A 21000-nucleotide genomic window follows, 5' to 3' on the forward strand; every position below is an offset into this window, starting at 1 on the left:
ATATATATATATATATATATAAAATATGCTATATATATATATATATAAAATGTGCTATATATTTGCTCCAGTTGCACACTTCTCTTGTATATATATAGCAAATATCAACATATATAACAAAGGTATTGAAATTTTTTCAAATTACTTCACTATCTACTTACCTGTAAACGGCCGAGGACATTTATTAAAACTCCACCATCAAACATAGGCTGTGAGTCCACTGCAGTTATCACACGTGTAATTTTTTGAAACGTAAGGCTCTGTGAAATCAAAAATAGGCTCATGAAAAATTTAAGATATACGCCTTCTGTTTAATCAAGTTACAGAGAGTTTTTCCATAATTTTAGGAGCTCCTTGTATTTGAAGGCCTTCAAAAGTCATAAAAGAATCTGTGGTCTGTAAGTAAAATGAGCGTATACATTTTCAAAATGCCTAAAAGATATACAGGATTTAAATTAATTTGAACCAACAGAGACAATAATACTCGCATCACTTAGCTCCGGCTTGCAATGTAGATTTATCGTCCTTTTACTTAGATTTACTTCGATTTAAGTAAAGCTGCGAATATTGACAAGCTTTTCCTAACTGCTAAGCAACGCATATCAACAAAAAAAAACGTGTGTATTTTTTGTATATAAAGTTTTAGTACATATAGTTTTTAAATTTTCTCCTTACGAGGGTGTGGCCTTGGAAAGTAAGGCGATTTTAAGAATTTTTTAAAATATTCAAATTTGCACATTTTTGTTACGACCTTTACAATTTATTATATTTCTTCGAAAAGCTTGCATCATTTATAAACTGACTAAATATACTCACGCTGTAAAAGTTAATCACATTCGCTCGCTGAACAGGATTGTCGAACAAGGCGTAATACTGCTGAACGAACCCTTTACCGATGTCTTCGTATTGAGGATTCAAGGCCATGTCTAATATTTTAAAATTTTTGAAGAGAAAATTAATGAAAAAGATAACCCTTAAAATGCTTTTCTGCAAAATAAAATTCCAATATGTGAATAGACCACTACAACCACGGGTATTCCGAAATTAGTGATACAAATTTTAAGGCAAATTAGTGATGGAAGTTTAGGTAGAAATATATGTCAATTCTTCTTCTTATTTGTCATTCAATAAAAACTAGTTAATTCACTCTGTTTACCTACAACTTTTTTAAAATTCATAGGAGACTGACGCAAAGATGTCAATTTCGTTTCTGGGTTAGAAACTTCCAAGTGGTAGTACAATGTGCAACCGCGCTACCATATTGTTTTACGTGAAAATGTAAATGTAAAACATATGGTTATAGAAAGAAAAATAAGGAACTGAACGTAGACAACAAATTTATAAAAAATAATAGTAAGACGGTTAACATAAAAGGAAGGTAAAGCTTATTTAATAATTAGTGATAGAGAATCTCTATTGGACATATGTTGGTATATATATTAGTAATATTTTGTGTATTAATTGATCCATAATTTGGAAACTACCATTTTCCATTCTCTCATTACAAAATAATATATGGTATAAAATTGCAATTAAGATAAATAACTTTAAAATTTAAAGGGGCGATCATCGTTCCTTCTTGTGTTTTTTTCTGTTTTAAGAAAATTATTGCTAATTCTTAGAGGGTGGACAAAATGATTCATTATTCCTATTCTGACATAGAAATACAAAGACAAATCTTTTTAAATTTAGAAGTTATTTATGTGATTCGTGCTTAGTTTGTATTAATTTGAGTTTTCTTTCTGTTGTAACATAAATGCTTTGCGTCGTTTGTTTTCATATATTCGTTGTTTACATTTATATTGAATCTTTACTTTTGGTCTTAAAATTGTACATTTTTGTTCACATTTGTTATAAAATAATATGGTAACGCGGCTTCTCACTGTCTTCCATTAAGGATATTTTAACTCGAAAATGAGCATAAAGTACTATTTTATGAGGAAAACACATTGAAGTTTCCCTTACATTCCCAGGTCTGAGGTAGACGTTTAATTTCCAAAGTTTATAGATGGATAAGATATATATATAATACGTACATACGTATACCATACTACTTATTAATCCTGGTTTACGCAATTTCAACTGTTTTTTTATTTTTTCGATTATTTTACTCTAAAACACCATCCTGTCCAACAATCTCAAATTTATGTACAATAAGCCAAACGGTCGTGCTCTCCATAATCTTATCAAAAATTAGTTTCCTAATATATAATTTGTTTATTTTCATAATAGTCTGCTGCGTACATTTCATATTGGCACGAGTGTATTTCAAAAATGTTGTCAAAATATCTGTCGGAAAAATGAGCAAGATTTTTGATGAAACAAATGTTTTAAAATGAAAGTTGCTCGTGTGTAGCAAAGCAGCTCAAAGGGCTCTTAACGCTATCTGACTAGCTCGCCGAAAATTGGGGGGTTCCTGAAAGTGATTTTGCCCTATAGAATCTTTATAAATTTTTGATGTAAGTGGATGTGTAGTGAATGTGAGTGTGTAAGGTGATCACCTACTTCGCCAGCCAGAATCAAAACAATATAATTAGATTACAAACATTTTATTAAAGTGTTGTTGTTACAAATGTCTTAATCTAAAAGTGTCAAATGTGTATTCTGATTCAAAAATTATGATTATAATAAAAATAAGAATTATACTCTATGTTAACAAAAAAAAATAACAACTCACCGAATGTACATTCGAGATCTTGGAAACAATTAACAACTTGATAAATCTAATTTTGAAACTACTGCCACTCGTATCTACACATGTGCAACGTAGTCCAATATTTCTGTAATGTTTTCGGCAATTTACGTCATTAATTTTTCTCCCAAAATTTACCACCGATTTGATTTCCGCATTGACCGGCTTGCATGTACACAATTTCACACATTGTGTGTTTTATTGGTTCTTTTGAAACAAACGATCTTCAATTGGTTAAAACTAACTGCTTCTAGTTATTTTTAGCTCTTCTTTAAGTGCCGTAAGAAATGATTATTTTTTCTTCATTTATTTATTTATTTATTTTTTTAACTTAAAAAAAGTCTTTATTTTACGGATGACGTACTTCAACTGAATATTTTTTTTTTGTAATGGGAATGTCCTTTCTTCAAGGGTACAAATGACTCAGGAGTCCGGTCACAACACTAATATAATTAGCGAACTGAATTATTTAATGCACTCGCGTTGGATTGTCAATTTTCTTCTTTTTTAGATTACAATGCGGAAATCAAATCGATGGTAAATTTTGGGAGAAAAATTAATGACGTAAATTGCCGAAAACATTACAGAAATATTGGACTACGTTGCACATGTGTAGATACGAGTGGCAGTAGTTTCAAAATTAGATTTATCAAGTTGTTAATTGTTTCCAAGATCTCGAATGTACATTCGGTGAGTTGTTATTTTTTTTTTAACATAAAGTATAATTCTTATTTTTATTATAATCATAATTTTTGAATCAGAATACACATTTGACAATAATTCTTATTTTTATTATAATCATAATTTTTGAATCAGAATACACATATGACACTTTTAGATTAAGACATTTGTAACAAAAACACTTTAATAAAATGTTTGTAATCTAATTATATTGTTTTGATTCTGGCTGGAGAAGTAGGTGATCACCTTACACACTCACATTCATTACACATCCACTTACATCTAAAAATTTATAAAGATTCTATAGGACAAAATCACTTTCAGGAACCCCCCAATTTTCGGCCAGCTAGTCAGATAGCGTTAAGAGCCCTTTGAGCTGCTTTGCATGCTACATAGAATTTTTATTGGCGCCCAACGTAAAATAAACAATAATAATATCTCAAACTATCAGGCCCCACGTTGGGCGCCAATAAAAATTCTACGTGTTTTCTTGCCAACCGATAGTTGACAAGAAATTAAAATTATTGGAAGCGCAGGAGTATCTGCAAACGCCTCATTGTTAGAGATAAAAGCAGGGTGAAAACATCTGAACGTTTTGTAATAACAAAAGCATCCATGATAAATCTTGCAGAGGATATTTTTGGTGTATATAGATATGCAATTTTTATTTTGCCCAGAAAATTTGACTAGAATAGGTTAGAAAATTTTTTCGGAAAATTTGCAATCTTCGTTAGGTGGTCACGTACGTCCGTCAACGTGTGAAATAGAATATTTGACGGCAAGATTACTGTCCATGAAGATTCTTCGTCTACAATTCAGCAGCCTAAGTTTGAACTGTGAAGAGGGCGGTGATATGTTTTGAGATTTTGCTACGCTTTGTCCAGAAGAAATAACGGAGAGGCCTCTTCTGGGCATATACCCATTGGAAACAGATAAAAAATGTAAATAAAGCTAAGTCATCGTCGTTGGTAACCCAATTTTTCGTTGACTTGACAGAAAATGTAGCGTATGGGGCGTCAACCAATCCATCATCGTTCGGTTGCATCCGAGATTATTGATAATCGAAGCGTTATTATTACTGAAAATTCTGATGCTGCCTCTTCAATGCCTGATCTTGCAAATGCGTCTAAAAATATGCTACCTATAGCGGTTTCTGCTCATCTGACTCTTGTTGCATCTGTGAATAGAATGGGTGAGAAGACTGATGACGTTTCGGCAAAGGTTAATGATGCCCTGGCTGCTAAAGCGGCATTGTCAACTAATTCAGAACGAGTGGTGTCTCTCTTAGCTCTGAGAGGACAAACTGCTGTGCAACAAACTGAGCACGGCTAGTGGTGACGATGAGTTGCTAGTTGTTCCGCGTCGTAAGTTGGTATTCGTATCCTGAATTTTATCGGAAACCTTTGGTATAACAATTGCACGATTTATTGTTTCCAAGTTTTCGAATACCGATTTGAGAAAATGTAGTGTTTATAAGCTCAATACTTTATCTTGTCGTACTACAGCTTCGTTATGGCCAGTAGGTATTCTTTTAAAAAGATTTGTTTCCCGAAGGAAACAAGCAGTGCCCGCTTGTTTGCGGAAGACCTGCTCGTGCATCTGCTGTGCCTATAGCATCAGAGTCCCTTTTGTCAACTCCTTTGTCCACCCATTCATTCAAAAAATTAAGTTGCCCGAGTTGATTTGTCATTACTCTAACAAAATGTTAGAGAGGTTAACATTAAGGTAAGTTTTTAAACTCTCTTAGTTGTGTGCATCATGTTTTGTTTTCCACTGAAACGTGGTTGAAGACTGGGTTCGATGATACCGAAAATTTGAATTCTGACTTTCAGGTCTATAGGAAAAATAGGTTGGCCAGAACAGAGGGTGGTGTTCTTATTGCTAGCACAACTGCCTATATAGTCGAAGTTTATAATGTGAATAAACTTGAGTTTATAGCTATAAATGTTATGTCTCAAGCATATTGTCTGGTTATTAGCTGCTGCTATATTCCGCCTTCAACGGATATTTCTGGTTATCTTGAGCATTTTCTATTAATCACCGATATCGATAAATCGAAAGCTAATAATAAGGTGGCGAGTTTGAGTGACTCCGATTTGCCTTTCGTCTTATGGGAAATTGAAGGGGCTTTAGGCTATTTTACGCCAATTTGATATCTAAGTCTATTTACTGAGTTCTTCGAGGTAATCTTGCATTTATGTCTATATCAACTAAATAATATCTGCGATGACAAAAATCTATGTGACTCGCGGGTTATACTATAGCAAATTTTAGGGAAACAAATTATTTTATGCTTAGGGATTTAAAGTCGTCTGTGGTATAGGATCTGGATTACAATGATATTGCTGGCTCACTGTCAGTGATTTACAATACGTTTTCAAAAGTTATCTCTGTAGCTGTTCTTAGTAAGTCTCATACTATTACGCAACCCATTTTGGTTTAACGCTCAATTAATTAAGTTTCCCAATAAAAAACGTAGCCCTTTTATTAAATTTAAGCGAAACGATGGTATCATTGATTCCACCCGCTAGTCGAATGCTCGTTCATGATTATAATTCCCTGAGGAATAGATGCTTGCTTTTTATGAGGGGGAAATAGTTGGCTGACCCCAAGAAATTTTTTAAATTTATTGATTTGAAGCGAAAAAGCGGAAGGCTTCCCCTCCATGCAATATGAACACATTGAATCGTCTAATTTTAATGAGATAACTGACAATTTTACGACTTATTTTGAGAAACGTACAATCATCATTGCTTTCTATATAAGTCCTCAAGAGTGCTGTTCTAAGGATGCGCCCTTAATATCGTTATTTCTATTTGTCCGGTAATATACGTATTCATATATTGTAATTTAAATGGCTATGTATTTTGATTATACCTATTCTATTTAATTTCTGCGTTCAATAAGGTTTATTCGTTGCTCCACTCAAGTTACCACAGTTTTTGTGGAATTTAGTCTTAAGTGATTTTATTGGCTGTTAATTTACATATGAGGCTTATCAAATTAAATAAATAAATTAAATAAACAAAATAAATAAATAACTAAGACATTTGTTAACATTTAGTTGGCCAACTTCTTCTGGTGTCATATTTAACTGAGAGACTATGAAGTGTTGTGCAGCTATTCATAATCAATGGAAAGTAAACAATACTGATATCAATATTGTCATAAACGTGAAGAAAATTAGAGGGAATTTAAGAAAATGTCCGAATACGTTTTCCTTTATCAGAATTCGCCATCTCTCCCTCTCTTTCCTCCTCTTTCTCGACAACGAAAAAAAAATTACAAACAAAATTTTTCAATGTCGAGCAGTTTTTGTGACAAGTCAACACCGAGTTAAATTCGGTCAACTGGAGTTGAAGAATGGAGGTTTTTAATAACATTCTTTTTCACGTGTGTCAAAAAAATAATAATTGTTTATATTGGAGTTATTTAGCAAATTTAATTTTTTTGTAAGAAAAATAGAATTTTCTGTATATTACCTTTGCTTATTAATGTTTTGAAATTAAAAAAATTACATATTCTGCGCAAATTAAGCCAAGTCATCATCGGTGTTAAGCCAATTTTTCGTTAGCTCGACCACATGAACACTGTAGATCAACTTATGAAGAAAAGTAAAAAGGAACTCAAATTGTTTAAGCTAGACTTAAGGACGAGTCTTTAATATTTTATGTATAGATTGATTAACTTTCTTTCTTGTAATAACGTTGTAACTATTTTGAGTATTACATTTAAAATTAATACCTAAAGTGCCATATCAATGGTGGCAGCAAAGTGTTGCGTGTTAAAATATGTAAAGTTTTCGACTACCTTCAAAGAGAATTCAAATGATTCGATAATAAGAGGAAGAGGACGTTTATCTGGCAATGAAAATCAAGTTAAAATTGAATAAGAAGTATAATACAATCGCTAATGCTATCATTGATAGCATGTTATGAAAGAAATGGAAATTAGCTATAATATTTCATTGAGCAGATATTAGATCACGGACATTTCTTGCGACTTTATCCAATTAAAAACAATTTCAGATAAGTTGACAACATTCGCACTTGTTTGATGTGGTGGACATGTATAGATTTCACCAAAAGTAGGTACTAGCATATATATAAAAAATAATAGTTGTGCATGATCCTGGAAGAGGAAGACAGGATAACTCGGTCTTTAAAAAAGAAATAATCGTAAACAGAAATTTATGTGGAAGTAAATGAAGTATATGTAAATAGTTTAATTTTATTGTCAATTTTGCTATTTGAAGGAGATCCATCACAAATCATGATGAAAGGGTTGAAGAGGATGAAAGAGACAATCTAGATAGTAAAGTCGCTACTGAAGAGGTTGCACAAGGCAACGCTGAAGAAATAGCTCGTGAAAGTTTTTTTCCAGAATTAGAAGGGAAAATCGCAACGAAATCTTGATCAAGATTTTCGAATTTTTAAATTTGATAGCTATGACGATAGCTATTGTGCCAAATTGAGTTCGAACTTAAAACGTAAAGCAACTGATATAATTTACATTCAGGTGGAACTTCAAGGATCTCACGGATATGAAAAGTCCTCATTTAACCAAGTATACATAGCAGAAGGCTGTTCTCATTTATTTGAGGCAATGACTGATTTGATAGCCGTGGTGCATCATTCATTGAAACTTGGCAAAAACTTTATTATTATTTATTTATTTATTATTCTATTAATTCATCATATTAATTCTTGTAAGTTCCGGCATGATCAGTAGCATGCAAGGTCTGAATTTTAGGCAATGTGTTAACAACCATTATATATAATGAAACGCAACTAAGCAAATTAATAGTCGAATTCAGTTGGTCTTAGAAATAAATCTTATACTAATTAGTATTAAAAAATAGTATAAAGTATATAAAGAAAAATAAGGAAAAAAAAATATATGTAATAATTATGAAATAATAATTTGTGTATAAATAAATAAGAAAGAGAAAAAAAATAAACCAAAAAAACATGTACGCGACTAGCATAGAAGCTCGTTAAGAAAGAAAGCATTTTTTTAGATTTAATTTTCTAAAATTTAACGAGCACCAAGTAACCAAGTCATTTAAGTCAATTTGATTGCGATTCCAAGAAGAAGAAAGAAAATAGTTTAACATCGTCAGCTTGCATTAACATTTAGCATTTCACTAAGAACAAAGGGAAGCCAGAGGCCTGGAGTTTGAGGATCAATAAGTTATGGTTAACAAAGTCAAACGGTTTGCTAAAATCAATATACACGACATCCCTGCGAGAACCGCTACAAAAAGCCTTGAAAACATGGGAAGTAAATTCGAAAAGATTCGTGACGGTAGATCTTTCTTTCCGAAAACCACGCTGGAAAATATAAGTTTTAATAGCCAAAGCTAAATGCTGAGTAACAATTCGCTCAAATAATTCATGCAAGAGACTCAACTTGGCGATGCGTCTATATTTCTCAACGTGATCTCTATTTCCATATTTATTGATTGGACTAAGGAAACTACTATTCCAATACAAAGGGAAACACCTGATTTCAAGCACGGATTAAAAATCATAGAAATAACACCACATAGCTCAACAGAGCATGTTTTAAGTATACATGATCGAATCTCATAGGATCCAGGCGTACAACTCTATTTTAAAGACCTTAAACCATCTTAAAATACATTTTCTGAAATGACCAAGTTAAGAATGCAAAGTTAGATATCGAATAGTTGACAGTTGAATTGGAATTAGTAGTTAAAAATTTGAACAATGTCGTCCGAAGTATTCAGCAAAGAAATTCGAGGTTTTAATATCATCAGGGGACACGGAGCCATTGAAAGAAACATGCGAGGATATCTGAAGATTTTTCTTTCTGTGTTAGTAAACTTAAAAAAATATCTAGAACTAAGAAGTAGTGGGGATTTTATTAATTGAAGATACCCGCAATAGTATTGGTGATTGAGGTAATTAAATCTATTCCGTGATACAGAATAGGCAAAATAGTCGCAAGCAGAACCACTTTTCATAAATTTTTTGAAAAGTTTGTTTTTCGTATGTTTGTAAAATTTAATTGTCTTTTTAGACCATGGCGGGTACCTGGTACGAGGGCGAGATTGCTTAATCGGAAGGGATGCAGAAATAATTCTGTTTAATACATTATAGAACAAAGGCAGATGTCTCTGAGGTTAACACTACCGTGAAGGTTTAACGCCACGGTCCTCGACGGCACATGTTGTGTGAAACACCCAAACGCTCCGAGGTTAATAATTCCCGTAACATACGATACCGAAGTCGGCGAACGGCGCGTTTTTTGCTGTGAGGAAGACTACGTTCTCGAGTACCCCACGAGATACGTTATGGTCACATCCCCTTCCTGGTTAGAGCGAGGCACTAATTAAACGAAGACAATAAGGTTTCAATATTTCCAGCAGAATAATCAAAAAAGTTTATTGAAATTAAAAGTTTCAAGAGTCATCCAAAAATGGCATCGCCTAAAAGTATGCTCTGTTTTCTTTCACCAAACTTAGAATAGACAACAATGATTGACCGAAGGCAACAAGGCAATAAGGAACCGACCTATCAATTTATGAAAAAAATTAAATGAAAAAGAAGAGATGAGGCTTTAGCAAGCAAAAGATGCTATCGTTAGTCGAACTTTGACCCAAACTGAACGTTGTTAACTGAACCGCTCTGTGATATAGATGTACATGCTAAATCGCAGCGAATTTCTGCTTTCAACTAAAAATGGGGAATGCGCTAATTACTTATAAGAATCCTGTATAGTGGATCCATCTTGAAACCATACTGGAACACTGCTCAAAAAATGAATAAAACAGATAACTCCCAGATACCTGATTATCCCTAGATTTTCTTTTCCTAATTAGAATCATTTTTATCATCATCGAAATTTGGACACACGGCTACCCTCATAACTATTAGAAACAATAAAAAACAATCTTTAAATATAGAAACGCAAAAACGGATGTTTGATGACACATTAGTACACATATTTACAATTTCTTCCGAGGTATTCGTCTGTGTTTCTTGAATGAAAACGAGGAAAATTTGAATGGAAAACACAGTGATGAATTCAGAACTCTTGCTGCCTAAAGGTTTCTGCCTTTTGGAAACACAAGTAGCTGGTCACACATTTTCGTCCGATGCGAAGGCTTTAGGAATGTTAAAAAATGAAATTCTAGGATGTGTTTTAAAGCCCATGGGCAAACCAGAATGTGGCGAAAGAGAGTTAGCTTTTTACGAATGCGTGACAGATAGTAACGATCCTATATTAAATAAAGTGCGTTCCTTAATACCAAAATTCTATGAGAAGATAAAATTAAGAGTTAACACTATGGACCATACTTTTTTAAAACTTGAGGATCTTACGCATTGCATAAAAAAGCCTTGTATTATGGACATTAAAATTGGAAAACGTACGTGGGATCCTTTAGCTACAGCGGAGAAACGCGACATTGAAGAGAAAAAATATGTTCAATGTAAACAAAAATTGGGTTTATGCTTACCAGGCTTTCAGGTGTATTCAAAAACGCCGCTGACACAAGAAGAAGTGCTTCTACGCTACGGCAAAGACTATGGTAGACAATTAAATGACAGTGAATTCCGTAAAACAATGTCGTTATTCCTACAGTGTCAGAAAGTCGTATGCTGGCCTCTCGTCCAAGAATTATTAACTCAGCTTTATGCAATACGTGATTGGTTCAGCGAACAGAGACTGTTTCATTTTTATGCAAGTTCACTATTAGTGGTATATGACTATGAAACTGTGCAGTTTTTAACTGGAACCACGCAAAACGGTTCAAAAGAAACCTTACCCAATGGAAATGCACAAAATGATGTTTGCGATTTTAAGTATGAGGACCTAGCACCAACAGCTCTCTCATCGGCCCGCCATGTTCAAAATGTCTCACCATACATTAAAGTGCGAATGATTGACTTTGCACATGTGTTCCCAGCTAGCGATGGGTCACCCGACACTAACTACATATTCGGGCTACAAAATTTAATCAAAATTATTGAGGATTTACTTAGTCGTTAATATGTGCTTCAAATAATGACTTAGCATGAATATCTTGCAGTTTTATATCTGATTTTTTGGCAGGAGTTCCGCTTTTTTATAATTGTGTACGTTAAGAAGAAAAGACAAATATATAAAATAATTCTTTTGGATGAAAAACATCGGTTCATTTCGATTAAATTTAAATGCGAAACTACAAAGGAAAATTGGTGGATGTATTTTTGCGTACATTATTTACTTAAAGAGTATAATCGAGCTCATAGCGTTCATATTGATTTTTCGGATCATTTGTTATTCTTGGGTAACCGGCAATTAGGGCGTCTTGCCCGCCAATATAAAGGGAATTATAGATTTTCCAATAGACATCGCGAACTTTTCGAGCAGGATGAAACAAGCCTTGTAAAGTATACTGTAAAATTTTAATAGGACCAAGAGAAACCCGCAATCCCTCCACGGCATCCATGAAGGCCTGAACTAAATGCGGCGATGTTTCAAATATGTTAGGCCACACGTAGTTAAGTAGATGTATAAGAGCATCTTCACAGCCGAAACCGTAGACCCCTAATGCCATATGCTTAATAGCAGCACATGCAGTTTGACGATGTACCAAATCCCGATCCATTAAGGCGTCTTCTAATAGAGGACATACAGCATATATGTAATCCTTGCCCATCTCGCCAATATACTCGAAAAGAAAAGATAAAGACTTCAGTACGCCATTTTGCACATTTAATTCTGGCACTCGATATTCGTTCATTAAAGCCGGAAGTACCGTAAAGGGACGACATGTTTCAGCAACGATTGCAATAGCAACCGTAGTACATACCCGGTTTTGACGCTCTTGCACTTTTAAGTTATTTAAAAGTGTGGCTAGAACGTCATGTGGACCAATAGCTTTAGCTATATAACCGAAAGTATTGACAGTAGCACGACGAATTGCTTTTTTATGAGCTTTGAGTAGCTCTAATAATTCAAAACAAATGCGCATCCATTCCCGTGCAGACACATACTCCGGGCCTCTGTCGGCTATGCGACCGACCAGATCTATGCAATTTTCCTGAACTTTTTCGTGACGATTTTTTAAAATTGGTGTTAAACGAGGCAATAAATCCTTAATAGGTGGCGTCATTTTCGTCATACCAATAACATTCACAATGGCTTTCAAAGCACCAAGAATACTACCCAATACTTCGGGATACTCTTCACCCAGATATTCGTACAATACAACTCCTAAATGCCCCATTAGCTTCTCCTCTTGACAGGTTTTCATGACAATAGCAATCCGAGAGATTAGATCAGCTGCTTGCTGGCGCACTTTGGCCGACTTATTATTCAAACGCCATAAAATTGTACCACATATTTGAGGCAGATAAGGTTTCACTCGTTTACCTAACTGATTCACTATGGTTCCAAATCCATTTAGCATAACAACATCTTCGGTAGTCTGCTCTTGGAAGGCGTATAAAATACCATCTATCAATTGTTCTTCGAGTCGAGAGTCAATATCAGCTGCCCCTAAATTAGCCATAATTTTCTCAATAGTTTCCATTACCATTTTTCGATACTGTTCATTTTCGTCTTTTAAATCATCTACAACGCGGTTTATGATTTCTGATGCGCCCACTTTGTTAGCAATTTCTACAGTCGTATCAACTAACTGTCTGTAATTGCGTCTATCCAGAGCCATGCGATGATTCCAGAAGAATTTAAAAAAATGTGGCAGTATTTCCTCTTTAATGTATTGGGCTTCAACACCATCCGTTGCACAACACTGCTTAACTACTTTCAACACGATTTTCTTCATTTCTTCATCAGGTGATTGAAACTCTCGAATCAATATCAGCATCACTTCACGAGTATAGTAATTAGCATATTCAGCGTCCATCAGTGGAATCAAGTACCCAATAGCTTTAAGAAAAGCAGCCAAGCCTTTACCTCGATGCGTGCGAATACCTTTCCACAAGGGTTTTAGTACAGAATCGAAAGATTCAATGCCATAAGGAGTAGCCGCTTCCGCTAAAGCGGCTATAGCTAGAGCTGTGATAGTGCGTACCTTCTGCTGTTCATCTACTAGACCATGTTCAATAATTTCTACTAAGGCCTTCAAGTGCGGTAGAATTGCACAGCCCATTAGAATAGCAATTTGCTGCACGATTTTAATGCCAGTGTGGCGAGCTTGCCAAGATTTTTTCGACTTACAGACTGCTTTAAGAAATGGCAGTAACGATGGTATACCGAGGGCAGAAGCGACGACGGCAAATGCTCGAGCAGTGGTGTTACGCACATACTCATCGATATTGTCTATATCAGGGCGCATTGTTGAAATCATAGTAGCCAAGCCAGCGGCCTTAGCCAAATTCGAAATAATTTCGCGACCTTCGACTCTAGCGTAATAGTCTTCGTCAATTAACAATGGTTCAATTACAACAAGTATTTTGTGCACGTAGGGTCGCACTAAATCATCCAATTTATACAGTACGCGATCAATGACTTTTACCAACAAATGACGTTCTTGATCTTCTAATGTTGGCGACATAAGCAATGGTAAAATTTGATTAAATAATGGGCCTGCTCCAAATTCTCGAGCTTTGTCTGTAATTTGTCTCAGAGCCGATTTGCGCATGGGTGGTGAACCGTTTTTTATAGTTAATAATAACTTCATTATTTTGCGTTCCTTCATCTCTTCTGGTGATAAGGTGTCTTCGTCTACATCTACCAAAAGTTTATCAAAGTATTGAGCATCCTCTGGCTTCATAAAAGGCAAATTTTGGCCTTTTGGCTGATTATCCATAAATTTCGCATTTTTATCCTCGACTTGAATAAAGAACCCAGCGGGAGTTCCAGCTCCAATGGGTGTAGGGGTAGCCATTAGTTTTCGGCCTGGTGTCCTCAGAGGAACATATCCCGCTGGGGGTGGTAGAATTTTGTATCCTGGAGGAAACATTTGATCAAGCTCTTCGTCTGTAAAAGGTCTATTGCGTTCGTCAATCTCTTTTTCCCAACGATAAGCTTGCAATTGCTCCGGTGTCATCGCGGCTAGAGCACCGGGAGTGGGCGTGGCCATAGCCATAGCCTTCACACCTATAGGAGTTGTACCTCTAGGCGTGAGGAGAGGAGTTGCATGTCCTGGCGTAACATGTGGTGTTATGCTTGGCGTCATATTCGGAGTGACAGCTGAGGGAGTCATTGATGGTGTAGTGTTTGATGGGGTTTCATCCCAACGCGATCGCCTTTTTGAAGCACCGGGTGTAGACTCAATCACAATGTTATCGGTAGTACTACGGTCCGGTTTTGGAGTCTCTGCCCAACCACTGTGACCAGGAGTTTCTCGTTCCGTTTTAGGAGTTTCATCCCATCTATTACGTCTTACAGACTTTTCATGGCCAGGGGTTTCGTGACCAGGAGTCATTGCATGCGCTGGCGTTGCATCCCATATGCGCGTGCTTAAACCTGGCGTTGCACCCGGTGTTTCGCTCCCTGTTTTATGCGCAGGCGTTTCATCCCATCGATGATCGGCTGGGGTTTTCTAAAAGTAGAAGTTTATAATTGACTAGACATGTTTAATTCATACATCTTTGCAGTTTACATACATCTTCCCAAATAGGTGTCGCTAAACTACTAGGAGTAGAAACCACCTTAGCTGGGACAAAACTGTCACTAACTGTCTGATCCCAACGCCCACGCTTACGGCCACTTTCCTTCGGTAAATCCGAACTCGTTTTTACCAAAGATCCATCTTTTGATTTGTCAATAATTTTGCGGCGTAACTCATTTTCTTCTCCTTTTAGCATTTGCTCACGCATTATGTCCGTATAAGTTCTGGATCCTATATCGGGTGTTTTACCACCATCGGCAAATGGGTCAGCACGGTCAGGAGATATTATAGCTCTGCGACGTTTCTTATACTCTTCTTCTCTATCGGCTATGGTACCACGTCTACGATCTGCCAATGCATCCACATCCTCTTTTCCCTAAAGGAAATGAAAAAAAACATACATATGAATACGAAAAGAACTTGGGGGTGATTTCAACTCACTCGAACCGCATCCTTCAGTAGATATTTAGGTGCCGTATATGACGCTCGTTTTTGAGGTGCTGGAAAACCATCATCCTCGTCTTCATCAAGATCATCATTAGCTGCAATTGAAGTATTATAACCCTTATAGCGGTTCGATCCTTTGTCATTATCGTACAAGTCAGTATCATAGAAGTTGCCACTGTCCAACAAACCAACGCCCTCGTTTGCGTTCTTCTTGAGTTCACTTTTCTTTGATTGAATATCGGCTATTTGAGCCTCAATGTCTGCAATAACACATTATATATTAAGTAAAATGTGCAGAATATAATAGTACTTCATTTCTTAACATATATAAAAAAATTTAATTCTGCTTAGTACGTTTAGCAGTAATATATCTTATGTTACCTTCATGTGTACGAGCAATATTTTCCATTTTGTCTTACGAAAATTATTGTTAGAAAGATATATTTCCTTTCTGTAGCTGTTTAGAGCAAAATAATTCTATTGTCGAGCTTTGGTATTTGGGTACCCCTTGACGACATTTATAGTGTTGCCATATGCCCCTGTGAAATGCTTGATAAATGGCGGCTAACGTCACTATCTAGATTCCAACTAAGTTAGTGCAACGAGATGTATACTATTCATTTCAAGGATTACTCAGAAAATTCGACCGACATTTACTGCATTCATAGGTCTGCGCAAAGTACGTAAACCTTTCCTGTAATTACTGTCAGTTTCTTCATATAAGTTGAAAACAAGCATAATAAATTGTTGACCTAATTATTTGTTTATAGGCAGCGGTGTTTTTGTTTTTTAGGTTAAAAACTCCCAAATGAACACAATAAGTAACCGTGCTGTCATATTATCTTACGCGAAAATGTAAACGAAAACATATGGCTTTTGAATCAAAAATAAAGACACCAGCGTAAACGTCACAACAATTTTATAGCAAAATTATAGTAAGGAAGTCAATATTAAGTAAACAAATTTGTTTATTGATTAACGAAAAAGAAGATTGAGTAGATATATATATTGGACTTATTTTTATGTATTTATTTATCCATAATTAGAAAACTACCATTTACCACTCTAAAAAAACGTTTAAAAAATATATTTCAACTCTAAAGTAAGCGGTCTTTATTGCTTGTTTTCTATTCCTTTCCAAATAATGTATAGTACAACACAAATTGCCACTTACATAATAAAAAAAGAAAAATACCATTGGTAAATATAACGTAAATAATTTTTAAATTTTAAATAAACTACCCTTATTTCTTCTTGTCCGATGTTTCTCTTTCTTTTATTCGTATGTATATATGCGCAAACATATGATTTATTAATTCCTATAAAGTGTTGTAGTAAATCGGCAAATTGAAAGTCCCATCCCGAAAATCAGAATTACACTTCATTCTGCAAACCGTCCAAATGTACTACACAATTTTTGTACCAGTATTCCAGTATTCCTAAATCTGTCAGTGACCCTCTCGAAAAAAATGGTCTAATTTGTGTACCACTTTGGAAAACTGATATAAAATAAATTGAAAAGAAAAACAATATATCACAATCGTTTATTAAATGAAAATGTATCCGAGAATTTGTATATAAACATTTATATTTCATTATATTACACATAACTTAAATATTATATTATATTAATGCATTTGCGTGGCCGGGAAGGTAAAAGATCTCGACTAACAACTTAATGGTCACGGGTTCACATCTTAAATGTGATAGAATTTCCAATAAAGCTTATAGCCTTAGATGCTAATGTTTTAAAATCTTTATTATTAGAATTTAGTTTTCTGACTAAATTAATAATAAAATATTACTAAAATTTGTATGTCAATTTTATATATATATGCAATATTACGAGAGCAGTAGGAATGTTTCAATTCCACTGTTATATGACCAGAACTGCAGTTTTCATTTCACTGTTTTTTGTGATTTAGCATCTTTGTTCATTCCATTCGTACGAATATTTCGAACATTTCGTTCGACCGGCTTCATTTTATAGTTAGGTTATTCATGATTATTGCATTTACAATGTGGAAATATTTTTTATTAATATTTGTGCTTATACAATCAAATGTAGCAATTTTAGAAAATGAAGGCGATACATTGGTACTCCTTGATAATTTAGCTATTCGTGAAACACATTCAATATTTTTTAAATCTCTACAAGGTAAGTCGTTTGAAATGTGCTACGTGGACCAATATCTGATTAATAAAGATTTTTTAGAACGAGGATTTAAGCTTACCTTTAAATTGGCTGACGATGCTAGTTTGTTGTTGTCGCGCTATGAAGAATATCTCTTTAAGAATGTAATCGTGTTTGCTCCTAGTGTGGAGGAGTTCGGAGGGGAATTAAGTGTTGAAAAATTAGCTGAATTTGTGGACGATGGTGGTAACGTATTGGTGGCAGGCAGTGAAAAGTCAGGAGATGCCTTACGTGAATTCGCATCAGAGTGTGGTTTTGAAATGGATGAACTTGGTGCTGCTGTCATGGATCATTTACACTATGACATTGATGACACAGGTGACCATACAACAATCCTCACCGCTGCACGTAACCTTTTGGATGCACCCACCATCATGGGTGATAGCCGTAGGGATGAAAAGAGACCTTTATTGTATCGTGGTACTGGTTTGCTAGCAGATAAGGAAAATTCTTTGGTTTTGCAGTTATTGACAGCCGAGACTACAGCGTATAGTTACCATCCTGAGCAACCAATTGAAGATTATCCACATGCTGTGGGCCGCAATACTTTATTAATTACAGCCTTACAGGCCCGAAATAACGCACGGGTTGTTTTTTCGGGTTCTTTATACTTTTTCTCCGATGAAGCATTCACAAAAACTGTAGAATATGCTAAGACGGGTGTGTCATATAAGTTGGCGGGAAATGAAGAGACTGCCATCGCTATTAGTAAATGGGTCTTTGGTGAAAGTGGCCGTCTTCGCGTCGCTGAAGTGAAACATCATCGTGAAGGTGAAATGCAGCCACCAGATCAAGCATATACAATTACAAATCCAGTCGTCTATTCAATAAAAATTGAAGAGTTAATTCATGATAAGTGGTTCCCATTTAAAGCAAACGATGTTCAGCTCGAATTTGTTCGCATTGATCCCTTTGTACGAATAACTTTGAAGCAGGTTGAAGGAGAACGTTACGAAGCTAGATTTAAAATCCCAGATGTTTACGGGGTTTACCAGTTTAAAGTTAACTATGATCGCATTGGCTACACTCACTTATATAATATCACACAGGTATCAGTTCGACCTTTAGAACATACACAGTACGAAAGATTTATTCCGAGCGCTTTCCCTTACTATACCAGCGCTTTTTCAATGATGGTCGGTGTTTTCATTTTCTCATTTGTATTTTTACATTTCAAAGAAGAAACCGTCAGTTCAGGAGGATTTATAAAAAAAAGCGAAGACAAAAAGCTTCAATAGGATTGTATTGGTATTTTAGTTTAAAAATCTTAACAGGGCATTAGTACTGCTTTTAACTATGTGCTTGCTTATACCTGTAATAAAATGTGCTCCTATAATTTTATCTTGCTTTTTTATTAAAAATAGACGCATGTAGACGAAGTGGAAGATGTCCTTTATTATTTCTCTCTTGTTTATATTTATTTATTCTTTTAATTAATGATACCGCACATGGAAAGCCGGAAACTAAGAACTACAGACATATAAAATACAGATTCCTACTTATACGCATTATTATGCAGTAATACCGGAATTTTCTAGCCAATAAGATAAAAAGCAGCATAGACGTACATACAATTCAGGTAAATATTGGGGTTGTAGAAAAGTATAAAAGCATTGTTTCTTAGTAATAATTATAATTTGATCAGTAAGTCGGTGAACGCATGAAACATAAACAACCTGATTGATTGCATCTACTAACATGTGATGGAAATTTGTGCTTATATATATCGTGCTTACTTTGTGCATTTAAAAGCGATGTGGCCTCATTTTAAGAATAAAACATGCTCATAAATGTGTATATATAAGTTTATGTTTGCGTTCGTACAATTACAGATTAAAATATTTACGTAAATGTAATGATGATGATAAAGGAGGATAAGGATAACATTGAGAGGTTTAAGTATGGAAATGGACTTTAAATTGTTGCGAATGTGTAGGGAACTAGATCTCAATGATCTTAAGAACAACAACTTTTATATGCAGGAGCTTTTTCGTTGTTTCTACGATCAACTACGACACGTTCCGGATTTTCGGCTGACTCTCGCCCTGCAGTTTTATCCAGTATAGCCTCGGCTAATTCACAAAACGCCCGTTCAATATTTATATTTGATTTGGCTGAGGTCTCCATAAAACGTATACCGTGTTCTCTGGCGATCTGAACGGGAGACAACACGTGACAAAGCTGTGATAATTTCTTAAGCTACCTATACTTACTGCTTCCCCACGTTCTTTGCTCACAACCCGCTTATCGGCCATGTCACATTTATTGCCCAATATCATCTTCTCAACATCTTCGTTAGCATGCTAAGTGAAATTAGATTTGAAATAATACGAGATCAAACAGTTCTACTACCAACTTACTTCATCTATGTTCCGTAGCCATTTTACTATATTTTCGAAACTTTTTTCATTTGTAATATCATAGACTAGCATGATCCCCATGGCACCACGATAATATGATGTAGTGATTGTATGAAAACGCTCTTGACCTGCTGTATCCCAGATTTGCAATTTTATCTTCTTTCCCCTCAATTCAACGGTTTTGATTTTGAAGTCGATTCCTAAAAATGAAATAAAAATTTATTTTTACTTAGCATATATAAATGGTTGATTTAATTGTTCTTAAATGAGATTAGCATAGAAAAATTCAAATTACAATAAGAAAATTAAATTAATTGAAGGCTTCGTGATTTTCACAAAATGGAAAAATGAAATATTTTCACTTGCCATCTCTTAGAATTTTAACATTAATTAACACCATATTTTTTTTATATAATATGTACGTGTTTAATCGTGCGTGCGTACATATAAAAATGTATGAACATATAATTTGGATTAATTTTGTGCTAACATTTTTTACGCCGCTTAAGTGAAGCTTATTCACAATTTTGAAAATGGCTTTAGAAATATTTATGCATATAGATAAATGGCAAGCATGACTTTGTGTTTATATTATACATTTTCAAGTTATTAAAAAGGTGAACATTAAGTCCAAAGAGCAAAATTTAAAAAAAATCATAACTATTGTTACATTTTATTGAACTGTTTGCAAACAATTGAAACCAATGTATGCATGTGTATATATTAACACCACACCCTTATCGGGTGCCAGCGCATCCACTACTTGTCCACTTTTTTGATAAATACACATATTCGTTTTCCATCATCTTTAACTCACCAATAGTTGATATAAACGTGGACGTGAAAGCGTCATCCGAAAAACGAAATAATATGCAGGTTTTCCCAACACCGGAGTCTCCTATCAGCAACAGTTTAAAAAGAAGATCGTAAGTTTTCTTTGCCATTGTGGGCACTGGAAGTTAATTGGTAATTGTGCTTATTATTCTTAATTTAATTTGGTTTTGTTTTCATCAATTTCCGTGCACTCTCAATA

General features: G+C 34.8%; 5 protein-coding genes across 8 annotated transcripts in view; 2 read left to right on the plus strand and 3 right to left on the minus strand.

Moving 5' to 3' along the window:
• LOC119637334 (probable nuclear transport factor 2) overlaps nucleotides 1-1097 on the minus strand; it is a 2297-nt gene extending 1200 nt beyond the window's left edge. For 3 of the 4 annotated variants that reach the window (XR_005247240.1, XM_038033295.1, XM_038033296.1), the window contains exons 1-3: nucleotides 817-1096; nucleotides 325-396; nucleotides 162-260 (exon numbers count right to left, since the gene is read on the minus strand). Coding sequence is in view for 3 of the 4 variants with exons in the window: in XM_038033295.1 (XP_037889223.1) it covers nucleotides 162-260; nucleotides 325-396; nucleotides 817-924 (279 nt within the window). In the remaining variant the exon portion in view is untranslated. Of the gene's footprint in view, nucleotides 1-161; nucleotides 261-324; nucleotides 397-816 lie in introns of all 4 variants that reach the window. The other variant, XM_038033297.1, reaches the window with a different exon arrangement.
• A 9176-nt stretch (nucleotides 1098-10273) lies between these two features.
• Nucleotides 10274-11439, plus strand: LOC119637405 (inositol polyphosphate multikinase). Its single transcript, XM_038033405.1, has one exon. It carries the CDS (start codon nucleotides 10406-10408, stop codon nucleotides 11390-11392), a length of 987 nt encoding a protein of 328 aa, XP_037889333.1. The 5' UTR covers nucleotides 10274-10405; the 3' UTR covers nucleotides 11393-11439.
• A 121-nt stretch (nucleotides 11440-11560) lies between these two features.
• On the minus strand, nucleotides 11561-15911 carry LOC119637386 (splicing factor 3B subunit 1). The gene is made up of 4 exons (XM_038033386.1): nucleotides 15795-15911; nucleotides 15408-15673; nucleotides 14962-15342; nucleotides 11561-14897 (listed from the first exon to the last, which is right to left on the minus strand). Exons 1-4 carry the CDS (start codon nucleotides 15820-15822, stop codon nucleotides 11610-11612), a joined length of 3963 nt encoding a protein of 1320 aa, XP_037889314.1. The 5' UTR covers nucleotides 15823-15911; the 3' UTR covers nucleotides 11561-11609.
• Nucleotides 15912-17341: 1430 nt separating this feature from the next.
• Nucleotides 17342-18948, plus strand: LOC119637255 (dolichyl-diphosphooligosaccharide--protein glycosyltransferase 48 kDa subunit). The gene is made up of 2 exons (XM_038033127.1): nucleotides 17342-17571; nucleotides 17629-18948. Exons 1-2 carry the CDS (start codon nucleotides 17415-17417, stop codon nucleotides 18843-18845), a joined length of 1374 nt encoding a protein of 457 aa, XP_037889055.1. The 5' UTR covers nucleotides 17342-17414; the 3' UTR covers nucleotides 18846-18948.
• Nucleotides 18949-19563: 615 nt separating this feature from the next.
• LOC119637257 (ras-related protein Rab-10) lies at nucleotides 19564-20911 on the minus strand. Its single transcript, XM_038033135.1, has 4 exons — nucleotides 20785-20911; nucleotides 19968-20167; nucleotides 19821-19910; nucleotides 19564-19761 (listed from the first exon to the last, which is right to left on the minus strand). The coding sequence occupies exons 1-4, from the start codon at nucleotides 20909-20911 to the stop codon at nucleotides 19564-19566; spliced, it is 615 nt and encodes a 204-aa protein (XP_037889063.1).
• Between the last annotated feature and the right edge of the window lie 89 nt (nucleotides 20912-21000).

Source organism: Glossina fuscipes, unplaced genomic scaffold (assembly GCF_014805625.2).
Source record: "Glossina fuscipes isolate IAEA_lab_2018 unplaced genomic scaffold, Yale_Gfus_2 59, whole genome shotgun sequence".
Lineage (NCBI taxonomy): Eukaryota > Metazoa > Arthropoda > Insecta > Diptera > Glossinidae > Glossina > Glossina fuscipes.